The sequence below is a fragment of the Populus trichocarpa genome, chromosome 1 (genome assembly GCF_000002775.5).
Source record: "Populus trichocarpa isolate Nisqually-1 chromosome 1, P.trichocarpa_v4.1, whole genome shotgun sequence".
Taxonomy (NCBI): Eukaryota; Viridiplantae; Streptophyta; class Magnoliopsida; order Malpighiales; family Salicaceae; genus Populus; species Populus trichocarpa.
In genome coordinates, this window is record NC_037285.2 from 7,631,831 (window position 1) to 7,648,122 (window position 16,292).

The following is a 16,292-nucleotide window of genomic DNA, read 5'->3' on the forward strand; positions in this document are numbered from 1 at the left end:
TGTTTTTTAAGTGTTTTCATGTTGAACAAGTTAAAAATTGAATTTTTATAGTCTTAAAACTTGAAATTTGATTTTATAGTCACTAAAAGTTATTGGAAAATGTTGCAAACCATGACAGGTTGTTTGTCCTAATGGATGATATGTCATTTAATATTAAAAAAACAAAACGGACGTCGTGCTCTCGATCAATAAAGGAAAAACTAGGCACCTCGGCTCTTGGACCTGGCCTCTTTTATTATTTTATCTTTTAAAAAAATTAATACTCTCCTTCTTCTTCTTTTTTTGCATTAATGTTTTTACTTAAATTGTAATCAATACCCCCTCTCTTTTTTAAAAACAAATTATTTAGTTAATTTTTTAAAAATTTTTGTATTTTATAATGTTGAAAATAGATTGTTATAATTTATCTTTAATTTTTTTTCTTTTATATTTGATAGAAATAAACTTTAATTGCATTATGCATTTATAAAAATAGAAATCATTTGTTCTTGGTTAGAAAAAATAACCTTTAAAAACATGTAAAGTAAAAAATAAAAATCAAGGTTAAATATTTTCATATTCATTTGTCTTTTGCGTTTAAAAGGAATATTAGCTTTTTGTTTTTTTTATTTTCAATTAGAATTAACAACTCTATCATAGCTAAATGGTTTTTATATGTTTTTTAATTTATTTTATTGAACATAAACAATATCTTTATGTTTTTCAATTTAAAACGCATCCATAACATCACCTAGTGCATCTAGCCTGATTTCTTTTCTTTGTAACAAGAACCTTATTTGTTTTTTTAGGTTTATTAAATGAAATAAACAAAATTATTTTTAGGATATTATATAAAATTTAAATTTGATTGATATTATTAAATACATATATCAATATTTCAGTTCAAAGTTAAAATAAAATAAAATTGATGCACAATATCAAGTCAACAACACCTATATGTTGTTTACGTTATATATATATATATATAGAGAGAGAGAGAGAGAGAGAGGACCCGCAGCAAAGCGTAGGTCGGCAAACGAGAGAGAGCTAAATAACTAATTCTAACCTTCCTACTCTCTGTCTACCAAAAAATACAAGCCGAACGTGGAAACTATTTTTTGTTTCGTCGAGAAAAAGAGAGAACGAAAACGAAAACAAAAACAGAGTGTGAAAAGTCCTGTATAATTTTGAGGTGAAAAGGTCTTTCACTTGTTAAACGCGGAATTCCATATGACACCATACTTAACTTTCCCAGTGCGGGAACTGGGAATGGGAGGTTCGGCCATCAATGGTTGACATGCTTCCCACAAGCCACAGTTGATGAGTAGGCTTGTATATTTCAACAACCACAGATTGCCAAGGCCAATAGATTAGCTATTATTGACATGCAGCCAGTATGAGGCCATACAGATTGAATAAATACATTTAACGCAAGTAAATAAAGGAAGTAGTTGTAAACAAGTTAGGTCAAAATCTTACCTTGTTTGATAGATCGAATTAGCTAAGCGTTAAGCCCTAAACCCAATCTTGGACTACAAGATAACAGTAGATTATATTAGTCCCTGATGCTGGTTCAGCAAAATGCACACTGAATTGAAGATGCTGGCCGACAACAAGATAACCCTTGTGGATGAGTGGAAACTGAGATTTCAGCCTAAACTTACTCAAAATTGTAATGCTTCTTAAAAAAAGAACTATCTTCCATCTAGCTATAAAACAGTGTAACACTCGTATACAGACTTGAATTGCGAATTACAATAAGATGAATATAGAACTATGTTTAAAGATAGAGCAGCAACATTAATGATGGCCAATATTCACAAAGCACAAGTTCCTGATCCTGAAGGTTTGAGTAGCCAATTCCCTTATTTCCAACAGGAACGAGTAAACAATTCAACTGAGAGTTTTCACCATGGCCTATGAAGAACCTTTGAAGATTCTTAGACGAGAGCGTGGCCCCTTTGACCGCGCTTCAAGAAGCTTCGCTTTCAAAGTATTTTCCTTCAGGTTTGGAGGCGGTTTTGTAGAAGACTCAGAAATGTCAAGATCTGGGGAAGTAAGTTTTGACATCCACTGTCGAACCGGACTAGCATACCTCCTTGGTGGGTAACTGCAAGAAGCCTCACCGGCATCGTTCTCAAGGTGCAGATTAACTGCTTCTGATGATGAGATATGACTTCTTATCAAGTTATCAATCACATAATTCGAGTTTGACCCATGAATTTCATCAACTTTGCTCTTTCTTTCAAGACTGCCACCTTCAGTGGCATCACAGTTTTCAGACCTCCGAGAAATGCTCACTTCAGTAGGGTTTCCTTCACCTGTTTTTACCCCTTCCAGTTCCATCACCTCGGATTTCTTATTTCCATTACATGGCATAGCCTGAGCCTTGTGTTCTTCGAATTTAACTTGCAAGTTGGATGGATTTTGGCACCTGGACCTTTCACGAGATGCAAGCTTTTTCTTTGTTCGGGTGGATTTTTCCATTTCATCAGTATGACCAGCAACAGCTTCATCTCCATGTAAGTGAAAGTCATCATTGCCTGGTCTGTTATGCTTAAAACAGTGTGAATCACTGCCCGTTGAATCCTGTTCATCACCCACATCTTGTGGAGCACTTACAGTCTCATTCAGAGGGACAGATTCCATTGAATTCCGCCGTTCTCTTGGCAATACGTTATTGCTACTCTTAGAATTACCCATTCGTTTAGTTTTAAGGAATGTCTCTATTTCGAAACCCAATTTGTCCACTATTGAGTTGTTTTCAGAAAAACCATGCTGTGCTTCTTCTAGCCTCATCTGCATCCGCTCATCAAGCCATGATTCAGATATGTGGAGAATCAAACGATCACCATCAGCCCTTCGAACCCAATCCCTGTCAGATTTTTTATTCAGGGTATGCACTTCCTGTTCGTAGTCTTTTATTCCCTTGGCAAACTCATCACAAAGGTCTTCCAACAACTTTCTAGATTTTCTCTCTCTTTCCATCTCTTTCAAAGCATTAGAAAAGGAGGATTTCACTTCAGAAAGCTCCCGGGCTAATTTCCTGTGTAGGCTCTCTGATCGTTTTCTTAACTTCCTCTCATCTTCCAGCTCATCCCTGAGAGACTGGATAGCAGCATGCAAACGTTCCTGCTCCTTACTCTTCTGAACTAGTTTATCTTCAGCAATTTGCTTCATTAAATCATCTATCTCATGCCGGTCTGCTTGCTGATACCGAAGTAGTTCTTTAATCCTGATACGGGCATGGTCTAGCTCAATCTTCAATGCTTTTATCAATGACACATTAGAAACATGCTGTTCTTCAAGGCTCCATATTCGATTCAATACTTTTAGTAATTCTGTGGATGTTTTGAGACTATAATGTGACTCACCAATCCTTCCTTTGAAGTCCAACGAGCTGGAAGGAGTGACTGCAGGGTTATAAGGTGCCACCTGTATAAGAAAGACATGTCAATTTATGAGGAAGGCATAACGAGGCTAATTGTTTCTCTGGAAGGAAGCATATTGGCAAAAAAAGAAAAATTATACAGAAAAAGACAAGATGAAAGTTGAAGAAATAGCAGGTGCTACAGTCAACCATATATACTGGTAAACCTGTTTGTAAACAATTATATGTAGAAAAAGCCACAGACTGGAATATTAGAGGAGGATCACAATAGAAATTGAAATTTTAAAGCTCTGGTAATGTTGCCACCTCCTCCATCCCCCTTCCCAGCCTCTTTCCAGGAGATCAGGGAATAAAAGACAGAGCAAAAACTAAGGAATTCGAAATTTTAAGAAAATGGAACTGAGATGTTATCATTCATATAACTCACCAGATAAAAATCTATCATTGTGAATAATATCACATAAATCAAAGAGAGGGGGACAGGATGAAACTATATACTTGCCCATATACTCTAGTTAATCGATGCAAAGAGGAACTAAAATCGGGGGGCTCAAACAAAAAACTTCATGTAATTTGAGGAATGTGGTATAATGCCCTAGCAGCTTCTGTAGGATTAACCATGGACTCATGGTTAGATAATCAGTCTTCCTTTTGCTACTCAAAACAACTTTTACTGCACTACTGAATCAAGAAAACCAAAATTTGTTTCATAACAGAATCACAGTTTATACAAGCTCTGTGTATTCTGCAGGCAGTTAGTGAAAATACATCGATGCTTACCTCCATAGAACTACCATAACTTGCTGGAGATACAGGTTGTAGAGCATGGTTACTTCTTTCAATTGATCGATGATGCTGAATCAGAGATGCAGCAATATGTCTCCTTAAACTGCCTGCACTTTCTGGCTGGTTAAGAAATGACATCAAGATTAGCAGCAGAAAAGAGCACTGCATTGTTACAGATTCAAAATTAGGATCAAGTTAATGCACATCAGGCGGGACAGTTGAAAAAATCAATTAACTAACAAACCTGTTAGTTTGCAAAGATGGTCATTGTTGGCAAGTTTGGAGTCGCACTAAATATAGTGCACATTAAGGATTCATGAAATATTTAGAGCTCTCAAAAAGGCTTTCCGGTTTTTTTTTTTTTTTTAAGTATTGAATGACTAAAGTTGGATTAGCTAAGATGAATATCCAAATAACAAGAGTGGAATTCTTCACCAAGACATTGCCAATTTATAAATAACCATAATTGACGGTTATTCTGCAGAAAATATAACAATTGGAGAGCACAACAAACGGTCAAAAAACTATAGGAAACAAAGAGTAGCATTGCATAAAAAACAACCGAAGCAATGATAAGAACCTATCTTAACAAATAAATTAGATATTCTCCTCCATATAAACCAATCTGTACAAAAAAATAATCGAACTTTACATAGAAAAAGACGCAAACTTTGAATAAGTCAAAAGACACTAAAAATAATTATTTTCATCAATCAAAACAGGGACTAACAATCTATGCTCTTTGACAAAAAAATTCAACTAAGAGAAGGAGCTCCATAAACTAAACCTTATCAACCATCCAGTAATAAGAGAACAAATAATTAATCAATACATAATTTCCCAAAACATAACCTTTCTTCCATTATAAATACAATAAGTATAACACAAGTTAGAATCAAATATAACACCCCGAAATTCAACAACCAATCAGCATCATCAAAGAAAAGAAAAGGCTACCGAATATACAAACAAATTATAAGCATATGTATATACCTGATCAGGAGAACTAGGAGAAGGGTCAGCCAAGAAATGAGAGAGGTCAAGTCCCTTTTCCTTGAAAAAATGTTGCCGCTTTTCGTGGCGGCGCAACCTAGAATCACCACCACCACCACCACCATTAGTAAGATGCACACCCTTGTGCATTTTAGAGACTCAAGGCAAGTAATGGTGAAATTCCCAGGGAGCAGCAGCAAGCTTTCTAGCAGAAACAACAACAGTACAATTGCTATTGTTAAAAAGTAAAGGAGGGGGGCCAGGGGGCTCTTCATGCTCCTCTTGATGACTATTGGTAGTGGTTTTGTCAATGATGCTAACATGCGCAGTAGGTAAAGGTTTCCAAAGTCTAACTGGAGTGCAAGAAAAAGGGCCCACTCTTTTCCCTACCAAGACACCTCTCTTCAACTTTTCCCTCAATCTTTCCTCCTTTTCTGCTGCCCCTTCTCCACTTTTCCTTTTCATTTTTTTTTTTTTATTATTATTCTCTCTTGGTAGCGTCTTGGTTTTTTTAGCTCATTCTTTTAGGTTGTTTTTTTTTTTTTTTTTTTTGCAATGGGATTTTCTTTGGTGGTCAGTTTATAAGGTTGGATGGAGAGAAAATTTTGTTGTTTTTATGTTGTTGTTTCGGAGTTGCAGTGAGTTTTTGTGTGTGTGTGTGTGTGTGTGATCTGCATGGATAAAAAGAGGACAAAAAGGGTGGTGATCATGGAAAGAGAGAGAAGGGGGCAAAGTGTTGGATTCCCTGTCGATGAGTTTTAGATTGGGTCACCCGCGAATTTGTGACTGTTGTTCCTCCTAGGAAAGGGGTAATTTCTTTCCTTTATTTTTGGAATTGAATTTCTTTTAAAAAAAACTTTAATAATTTTCAGTTTCAATAATCAGGGTATCATGGAGTTGGGTTTTGTGTATCGAGCGACGTTTCAAACAAGACATTATTAATAATACCTGGTACTGATGGAAGGCTTCTGTTTATAAAGAACAGGATTAAGAATACTTACAAGGTCACCTCTCTCACTGAAATTTGGTGTCAACTGTCAAGATTGGTTCTCGATTGTGCTCACTGTCCAAAAAATTTCATAACTTGATTTTTTTGAAATAATTTGTTATTTAGTTAAATGTTAAAAAATAAATGATAACGAAATGTCAGGATATTTTTTGAATGCCAATCCAATGACAGTATATTTCACAAAACATTGTAGATAACAACTGAGTTTTTTATTTTTTTAATTCAGTATGTTCATTGAGATTTTTTAATATTATTGATATTAATTAAAAAATTAAATTATTTCACGTACCAAATGATTGAAACAAAAAAACCAATATGAGATTGTGAATTAACCCATGAAGCCAAGCTTTACAATTTGTGATTTTGACGGTAATATAGCAATAGCAATATGCTTTGAAGAGTGAAATACTTTTTTATATAAAAAAAACCTCAACTCAAGTTAAGTTTTGTTTCGTAGTTTTTTTTTAGCTATAATAAAATTAAGCTTGGGTTAATTTTCTAATTCGCAACCCGGGAAACTGTAGACATGGGTTCAATTAAAAAAATTTAATTTTCAACCAATTTAATATTAAAAGATAAAATTGAAAAAAAAGTTCTCAAGTTAAAAAACTTACCAAAGTTTTTTTTAAAAAAAATGCAATAAAAAGAAATGGCATCAAATCTGAAAGAAGAAAAAAAATGGAGGGTGAAATTGAAAGAAAAAAATAAAAAAATATCTCAAATAAAAAAAAATTAAATCAAAAGAATGAAAACCGAATCTAAAAGAGTGAAAAAATAAAAGAGAATGAAATTAAAAAAAAATTAATTTTAGAAATTAATTCAACTAAAGCAATGGGAATTAAAAAAAAATAAAGGATGATATCCAAAGAAAATAAACTTAAGGGATGATATGCAAATTTAGAGGGTCGGGTGCGGATTTATAAGTGGAAGAGAAAAGAAAAAAAGAAAAGAAAGCTAGCGCCTCACTAGAAATCTAGCCACCACATGTGCCTAACAAGGAGGAGGAGGAGGCCAAGATTAATCGAATTACACGGCAGAATAAATTTTTTGACCACCAGAATTAGTCACACACGTCACCAAAATACAATGAAGCAACTGATGCATACATGATACAACACATGCATCGGTAGTTTTTTTTTTGTTGTATTTTTTTATGAAAATACCACTTTGCCTCTATAATCAAATAGTTATAACGAAAAATACCTTCATGAATTGACGAATAAGCCCATGTAGCAAAACTATTGAAAAAAATTCCAAGGGCAAGTCACTATTCTATAGCAAAAAATATAAAATATATAAAAAAAACCCTCCAACATAGCTAAGTGTGTTTTTTTTTGCGATAAAGTATTTTAACTATTCCAAAATAGAGAAAAGACCAACATGCCTCTCACACAATTATAGAATAACAAATGGACCAAGCAAAAAGACCATTTTATCATTGGGACACAATATTGCATGATTTTTTTGAATGACAAAACCATCAATTCACTATTACAATCCATGGTAAATCAAGACATGTGTAAAGTATTTTTCCCAAATGTTTTAGGTTTTTGTAATATATTATTAATTATTTTTTGCGGTCTATTTTAAAGAAAGAGTAGATTAAAATTTATTATCCATTAAAAATAATAATGATAAAAATATCTCCACATAAAATTTATATTCTCTATTTACATTAACTTTTTTTAAAAAAATAAACTTAGAAAACAATCGATAAGATAATAGTAGTTGCTTCGTGCTTACCATGAAGGTGGAGGAATTGGAACATCACTTCCACTAGCTTAATTGTATGTGTATCCTTTGTGTGTTAGATACTTGGACTTTATTATATATTTATTTTTGTTGTTGTATTTGTTTTTAGTGATAGAACTCATCACTAAAACCAAAAAATACATCAACAAAAATATAAATTTATTATTTTTAATCTTATATTTTTTTATTTTAAAGAATTATACCACACAACAAATAAATAGAAACGAAAAAAACAAAATCACCCGTAGTCTTGCATATCTATGGATCCTGCTGCTCTCTAGAAAATTACTATGAAGTACCTTGAATCATGAAAAGGAACACCTAAAAAAATAAAGCAGAAGTAGGAGACGAATAAAATATTCTTCAAGTCCCATTTCCGGGGCAGGCAATGAGTAGAAACACAGGGGGTAGGACTGCTTTATCATACTGTTTAACCTTTTGATTTCGAACATGCTGTGATTAATGCGAATAATAGTTAAATTTGAGTAGATATTTAAAAGAATGATAATTAACTCAATATCCACTACAATAAAGAAATAATTTGGCCATCACAATAAAGTTTTTAACTAGCTTTTATGTGAGATATAAATATTAACAATCAACTTATAATCACACAGTTTTAAAATCTTGTCTGGCCTACGAGTTGATCTGGAAATTAATTAACCAGAGACTTGAACCAAACTAGATTTAAAAAAATTTAGGAGAAGTCACAACCCGATGTGACCCAGCTGACCCGACCGGTTGACCTGGTGACCCAGCAAAACCCGGTTAAAAATCTGGTTGTAACTTGTTGACTATTTTTTTTATTTTTTATCAAAACAACGTCATTTTGATTTATAAAAAAATATAATTAACCTGAATAATTAAAAAAAAACCTATAATTCGAGTTTTGAGCTATGTCAACCATCAGGCAGGGTTCAAAACTCTGCTTATGATGTCTTCATATCCAAATACATGCAAATATTGTTGAACCAAAATCCTAATAATAAGAATGGATATCCACAAGTCTATGGAAATTGAGATTCTTGATAGATCTCCAAATTCCTCCAATCATTTGATTGGTGGTTTCCACGTGTGTTTTCTCTGTCGGATCCATCAATCAACAATTAATGAATTTTAGGCATGTGAATTTCGAAGTACTTATATAATCCTAAAATATTTAGGTGAAAACTAGTTTACTCGCTATTGTTATGTTGCGATATAGTGTGAAATAAAAAAGTTTAAAGTAATAGAAAATTATTTGATATTATTATTAAATTTAATTTATTTAATTAATTTTAAATTTAAATTTTTTTGATTTAATTCACTATCTAGCTTATGTTTAAAATTAACTCATTTGAGAGTTATACTAACAAGACTCATTTGACTTGACAGGTTCCAAAATAATCCAAATAATTGATAAAGAACATGGTTTCTCTTTAAAAAAATTTAAGATGATGTTTTTTTTTAATATTTAAACGATAAAATATTAAATCAACTTAAGTTTCATAGCTTAACCTGTCAAACTTGCAACCCGAATCATGGACTCCATAAAGTTTAACAGCTTTATTTTTTAAAAAGATATTTTCACTTAATGATATGATAAAATAAAAATAGACACTAAAAAAATTAAGCATCAATCAAATATCGAGGTGTTTATTTGAGATTGAGATAACCTCATAAAAAACAAATCGAAATAAAGCATGAAGACCAACTCAAAATCAACTAAATGATGAAGGATTAAATTAAAAAAAATATATAAAAAAGGATTCAATTTAAAGAAAAAAAACTGGAAGATGAAATTAAAAAGAAAAAAAATGATGGACCCAGCAGGTCAACCTTGAAATCTTTCAACCCGACTCCTTACCTATCACAAGTTTAGAATGAACTCGCGTAGTGATTGTCTTAATGTAACCCTGTCGAGTTGATGGGTACATAGACAACTTAGACAATTGGTAAAGAATGTGATTTGACTTTAAAAAAAACTCAAGATGACATCTTTTTTCATATCAAAACTAAGATATGTTGGATCGACATGGACTTTACCGCTTAATCCATTAAATCCATGATTCGGATCATGGACTCAACTAGTTTAACAAGGAAAATTTAACTATTTTATATTTAATGAGATGATAACAAAAATAGTAGCTCAAAAAATTAAACGTCAACTAAACATGAAGATGCTTGTTTGAGATTGTAATAATTTAATAGAAAGCAAACAAAAAACAATTATGAAGAACAATATAAAATTAAAAAAAAATTAAATGATAAAATTAAAAAAAATATTAATTGAAAAAAAGAAAGTCCTTCAAATTTTTGTTTGATATTGCAATAATTTAATAAAAACTAAACTAAAATAAATAGAAACCAAACCAAAATTTTTTTAAAAAAATAATATAAAGTGAAAGAAATACTAAAGAATTTTTTTTTAAAAAATAAATAAATAAAAGGACAGATGACTCCGGACAGTGAAGGGTTTTATACCAGTTGTGTTTTTAGTAAAAGGAGATAATGAAGCTACTTATAGAGTTCCGGGCCCAAGTAGAGAGTAGTACCCAAGTCCGGGCCCAGCACTTTTCAAGTAATTAAAAAACAATAGAGTTGACAGTCATAAAGACTGTCCAGGCCTAATCTGGTTTGGGCTCAGGAATTAGGCTTGATGGTTTGGGCTCAGGAATTAGCAGAAGACATTTTTTTGTTCTTCTCGAAGACCATGCTATTTTTACCGATTTCTTTTACCCCATATATTCAGGGGAACATATTGTAAATAACTTCAAAATCAGGGGTATTTCACGCCCGTGTCTACTGGATTATACATCCCGCAGATCGTCCAGGAGTCATCATCACCTTCCTTCTTCGAAAAACAAATAGCTGTTCTCTTACCATTTATTTTTCCACGAATAACTTGTTTTCTTTTTCACCGCCGAAAATGGCATATCTAAAGACCAGTCACCTCGAGCTCCTGGACACCATAATTCGAGCTCGGTCTGTTATTTACCGAGCCACAGCTTTGATCAAGTTAGGATCAACTGGGCCTAGTGCAGGAAATACACACTAAGCTCGGCACAGTCCATTTTCAATTAGTTGGACCAAGTTCCATTAGGTAGTCTTCGAGTAAAGATGGGATGGGTATCTACTATCTATATGCTGGAAGATATAAATTTTCGAATTCAAAAACAACAAGAGTCGTCTAAAAAATCATATTTGAGATTTAAGTTTTTTTTTTATAATCAAATCTCATTGTGATTATGAAAAAAATATCTTTTGTATTTATGAAACAAGTGTTTAGCTGTGAAGGCAAGCAAGAAATGAAAAGGAGTGACCACCTTTTCCTATCAGTCCAAAAGATCAAATAGTTCGACTTTTAATTAATTAATTAACCAATTCGATGCTCAAGCACAAACAACGAGTGTGTTTATTTTTAAGATAGTTTTTATGGTTATAATTTTTTTAAAATTAAATTTTAAAAAAATATGGTTAGTTGTATTTACATACGTGTTGGTAAAAATTATAGTTGAAATTTATATATAAAAAACAATATGTATAAAATATTTGATAATTATGTTTGCTTTCCAAAATACTTTTTATTTGGAAATACATTAAAATATGTTTTTATTTTTAAAAATTATTTTTGATATCAACGCATCAAAATAATCTGAAAATGTAAAAAAAATAATTTTAAGTAAATAAAAAAAATTAATTTTTTTCAAAAGCGCTTTTAAAACGCAAAAACAAACAAGATTTTACGAAACTCAGTTAAAAAAATATGTAAAAACTGTTTCATACAAACTGTATTTTAAATTCAATTTTTTAGTAGGTATCACAATACAAAACACAGTTTAATTACTGTATTACTATTTAGGAACGTGGTGCAAACCGTGTTCTATAAAAATTTAATATTTTTTTGCTAAAAATTAATTTTTTTGTATATTTTGGATCGTTTTGATGCGCTGATTTTAAAAATAATTTTAAAAAAATAAAATAATATTATTTTTATTTATTTTTATATAAAAAATAATCTCAACCATACTCCTAAAAAAACAATATTTTATTACGTTTGTTGCATCGCAAACGCACGCGGAGAACATCTGATTTGTGGCTTTGATGGACAAAAAGTAATGCCAGGAATCTTTAAATATAAAAAGAACACCTGGAAGAGTTCTCATCCTTACAAGTGTCATGTGCAAAGCCGTACTTAGTGTTTAGACAAAAGGGTGTGAAAGAGAAGCGTGGTAAAGTTGTTTGTCATCTACGCCGTTTGCTTGCAGGAAAATAAATTTTTTTGGAAAAGTAAATTTTTAGAAAATAAATTTTTAAAAAATATTTTTTGATGTTTAATAGTATTATAAAAAATAAATTGAAAAACACTTTCCAGTATTTGATTATATTATAGAAAATAAACTGAAAAATAATTTAATAATAAATTAATTTTTTTTTAAGTTTATCTAATATTTATAAAATATTTAATATAAAATATTTAATCACTTACAATAAAAAAAATAAAATCTAAAAAGTGTGTGGGTTATTTTAACTAGCGGGCAAATATACTTTTCAATTTATTATTTTGGGTTTAAAATTTTTGTTATTTAAAAGTTTTTTGAGAATATTTTATTTATTTATTTATTTTAAAATATATTAATATTCTATGTTAACATTCTTACGTTTAATTTTAATTGAGTTGACCTTCTTTAAAAATATCCATTGTATTTTTATAAAATCAATTCCAACATCAATTATATATTTTAAGCGAAAGTGGCTCCCTCCACGTTTGACGTTCCCCTTCCCTAGTATGAACATACTATGTTGTGGTCCGTGCACTTGTATATTTTAAAGTCAAATTGACATAATTGTTATGCTTGATTATTTAACTTCAATAATGCTTGAACACTAACTACTAATTGAGGCAATGTTTTTGATATTTTTATAATTTTATTTAGAATGGTTATTTTATTGTGTTTTTTTTAGATTGAATTTTTTTTAATTTCATCATTCAACAATGAATTTATTGGTAATTAAGCATTATAATTTGTTTTTATTTACTTTATTTGAGGTTATCATGGTCTCATAACTTGAATCACAAATTTAAAATGTTAACTCAAATTGACCTAAGTCGACCTAATATGTCGTCATCTCAATATTTTTTTTATAAAAAATATTATCTTAAATTTATTTTTAGTCAAATTATATTTTAATCACTTGTCCAGGTTGTCTTGGGACTCGTCGAGTTAATCGGGTCATATCGGTTCAACTCCTACTTTTTTACTTGTGTTTGAAATTTAAATTGCATAATTTTAAGTTAGTTTATCTTTAAATTTGAATTGAAATTATATTTGTTGAATACATACATACATACATTTTTTTTTGGATTCGAGGAAACCCCACCTCCCGGAAAGTGCACTTTGTGGGCCCAGGTGAGTGAGTAAAACCTCGGCTGTCCCAGGCTCTTACAAGAGGTGCACGCCCTTACTCGAACTCGAGATCTGTTGTGCAAATCTCAAGCCCTTTGCCATCACGCTACGCCCCTTGAGGACCATACATACATACACGTGCAACCCAAAAACAACATTTTGAAACCCTCCGAAATCAAAACATATCATTCTAATAGAAAAAACACTAATCAAAATATATTTGACAACCTTGAATTGAGAAGGGGAAAACACTCGTTAATAATAACTAATAATAAGAAGGTGAAATCACTTTTTCCCTCCTCACATGTTATTTCATTGGAATAGTAACATGTATTTCTTCTTCTTTTTCTTCTTTTATTTTTTTAATTTGTTTTTTTTTTTCATATTTCAACATTGAGTTCATTAAGAATTGAACTTTGTTATTTATTTTGGTTTAATTTATAGGTTATCACGGTCTTGAAAAAACTCCTCGACATTGGATTGATGTTCAGTTTTACAATCATTTATTTTTATCTATCATAGTATTAAATAAAAAATGATCTATAATATTGTTAAATAAAAAATTGTTAAAAATATAATTATTATGAACTGAACTTCATGATTTATTTGTATTTATTTTCAATGGAGTTATAGTGATCTTAAAAAAAGATATCGGCATTGAGTTGGTACTCAGTTTTCGGAGCATCTATTTTTTATTATATTATTAAATAAAAAATTATTTTAGAAAAAAATATAATTATCGAGAATTAAGTTTTATGATTTATTTTGATTTAATTTTTTTTTAAAACATGTTAATATTCTATGTTAAAATTCTTATGTTAAATTACAAAGTTTAACATAGTTCTGCTTGAGTTTACATTTTTTAAAAATAACCTTTATATTTTTAGAAAATCAATTCCAACATTAATTGTATATTCTAAGCGAAAGTGGATCAACGTTTCACGTTCTCCTTCCTTGGTATGAACATGCCATGTTGTGGTCCGTGCATTTGTATATTTTAAAGTCAAATTGACATAATTGTTATGCTTGATTATTTAACTTCAACAATGCTTAAACATTTGTTAACAATAACTACTAGTATTAAGTTAGTACAAATGCCTATTTTTTATTATATAATTAAATAAAAATAGTTAAAAAAATAAAGTTATTAAACTCAATGAAATTCATGATTCAAATCGCGAGTTTAACGAGTTAATCTAGACTAATATGATTTGATCAAATGTATCGTCGTCTCAATATTCTTTTAAAAAAAGATATCATCTTGAAAATATTTTTAAAATTAAACTATATTTTTACTAGTCATTTAAGTTTTTTCTAATCTATTAAGTTAACCAAGTAATGCCAAAGCACTTCCTATATATTTCAATTTGAAGCTAGATCTAGGTAAGGAGTATGATAGATAAAAAAAAAGAAAGTATGGTAGATAAATTTCAGGTTTAACATGTTGAGTTGAATTTAATAATACTTACAAAGAATATTTTTTAATCCAGATATTATTTTTTTCATGTAAATCTCTTTTGGTTCCATTATAACATAGCTACGGAACTATCTAGTTAGTGCTCATATGCACAAAGCTGCGAAACACTTTATCAAACCTTAAAATCGCATGCACCATTCTTTACAAGATGCCATCCTTCCCCTCAGATTCTTTCGAAAGCAAAAGTTTGTTCTTTTTTTTTTTTTTTTTTTTGAATTATTTCATTTTGTAATGATATGCTGTTTCATCCCAGTAGCCCTAGCCATAATGACTGGATAGTATCATGCCTGGAGAAGAGATTCGAGGATTTAACTAAGACAAAACACAAGAAAGATGAAATGCAAAAGTGGGAGCTCAAGAAATTAGCGCTTTAAATGGAATAACAAGAGCCTTAAGTGTATGTTATTCATATCGCAAGCTGCTAGACAGGCTGCCGTTGCTACCGGCACTAGTCGGAGAAAGAGTGATAAGAAAGGATTTTAATGTTGTTTATTGACTGAAATATATTTTTTAAATTCATACCATTACAAATAAAAACCTAATAATATATGTATATGTAATCTATTTTACATTTTCGATTTAAATATTTTATTGCTCTCATTTTGTTTTTTAAAAATTACAAATTATATAATATATGATTTAAAAATCCTATTAAAAAGGGATTGAATTGAAAAGAAATAAGGATGTAAATAATATATAATAATAAATAATATACTATTATAATTTTTTAAATAATTTAGTGACCTTGATAAGGATTGATTTCTTATAAGAAATATTTTCGTTTACTTGTTTCTAGATGTGAATAAAAGATATTCAATAAAAATATCTTAAATTAAAATTTATAAAATGAGCATTTAACTGATTTAGTTAAAACTAATATAAAAGAAATATATTACAAGAAATTTTGGTTCAATTTTTTTTTAAACCTTTATTTCTAATTCACATATATCAAATATTTTAATTGTACTTATTAGCTTATTAGAATTTATAATTGTCAATCCTGAAGGACAGCTCAACTGGTCAGGTCTTGAGTTTACTCCTCAATGATCACGAGTTTGAGTCCCCTCAGAATCACTGGAGGTTTACATGATTGTTAACTTCAGGGCCCGTGAGATTAATCGAGATACGTACAAGTTAACCCGGATATCCATGTTAATAAAAAATATATATTTTAATTTTATTATCGGTGATAATTAGATAATGTGAAAATACATGTAACATGATCTAAAACTAAAAACCTCAATGAGACAATTTCTTAATTAAAATTCTAAATTATTTTGAATTTAAATTAAATTTTAAAATTTTAACAATATACACATAGGCTATACAAATGAATACTAAAATATACACATTAAGTTTACATATATCAAATATACAAGTGTTATATTTGTAGCTCAAGAAGTACATGCTTCATTATTATTATTATATATTAATGTTTAATTTTTATTATTATGCCACTAGATAAATAAAAAAAGTTTCCATGGCGCTATCCTGTTTTAAATTTGAAAGGTTTATTCC

The 16,292-nt window shown here is 30.2% G+C and overlaps 1 protein-coding gene across 3 annotated transcripts; it reads right to left on the reverse strand.

The window, feature by feature from the left end:
* Nucleotides 1-1,639: 1,639 nt before the first annotated feature.
* Nucleotides 1,640-5,651, reverse strand: LOC7479281 (uncharacterized protein At5g41620). 3 transcript variants are annotated; one of them, XM_024598284.2, is made up of 3 exons: nucleotides 5,150-5,651; nucleotides 4,151-4,318; nucleotides 1,640-3,414 (listed from the first exon to the last, which is right to left on the reverse strand). In XM_024598284.2, the coding sequence occupies exons 1-3, from the start codon at nucleotides 5,297-5,299 to the stop codon at nucleotides 1,897-1,899; spliced, it is 1,836 nt and encodes a 611-aa protein (XP_024454052.1). In that variant the 5' UTR covers nucleotides 5,300-5,651; the 3' UTR covers nucleotides 1,640-1,896. The 3 variants fall into 3 exon arrangements, with proteins under 3 accessions (XP_024454052.1, XP_024454059.1, XP_024454067.1); XM_024598291.2 differs by having other exon boundaries at nucleotides 4,151-4,276; nucleotides 5,150-5,650; XM_024598299.2 differs by having other exon boundaries at nucleotides 4,151-4,272; nucleotides 5,150-5,294.
* Nucleotides 5,652-16,292: the final 10,641 nt, after the last annotated feature.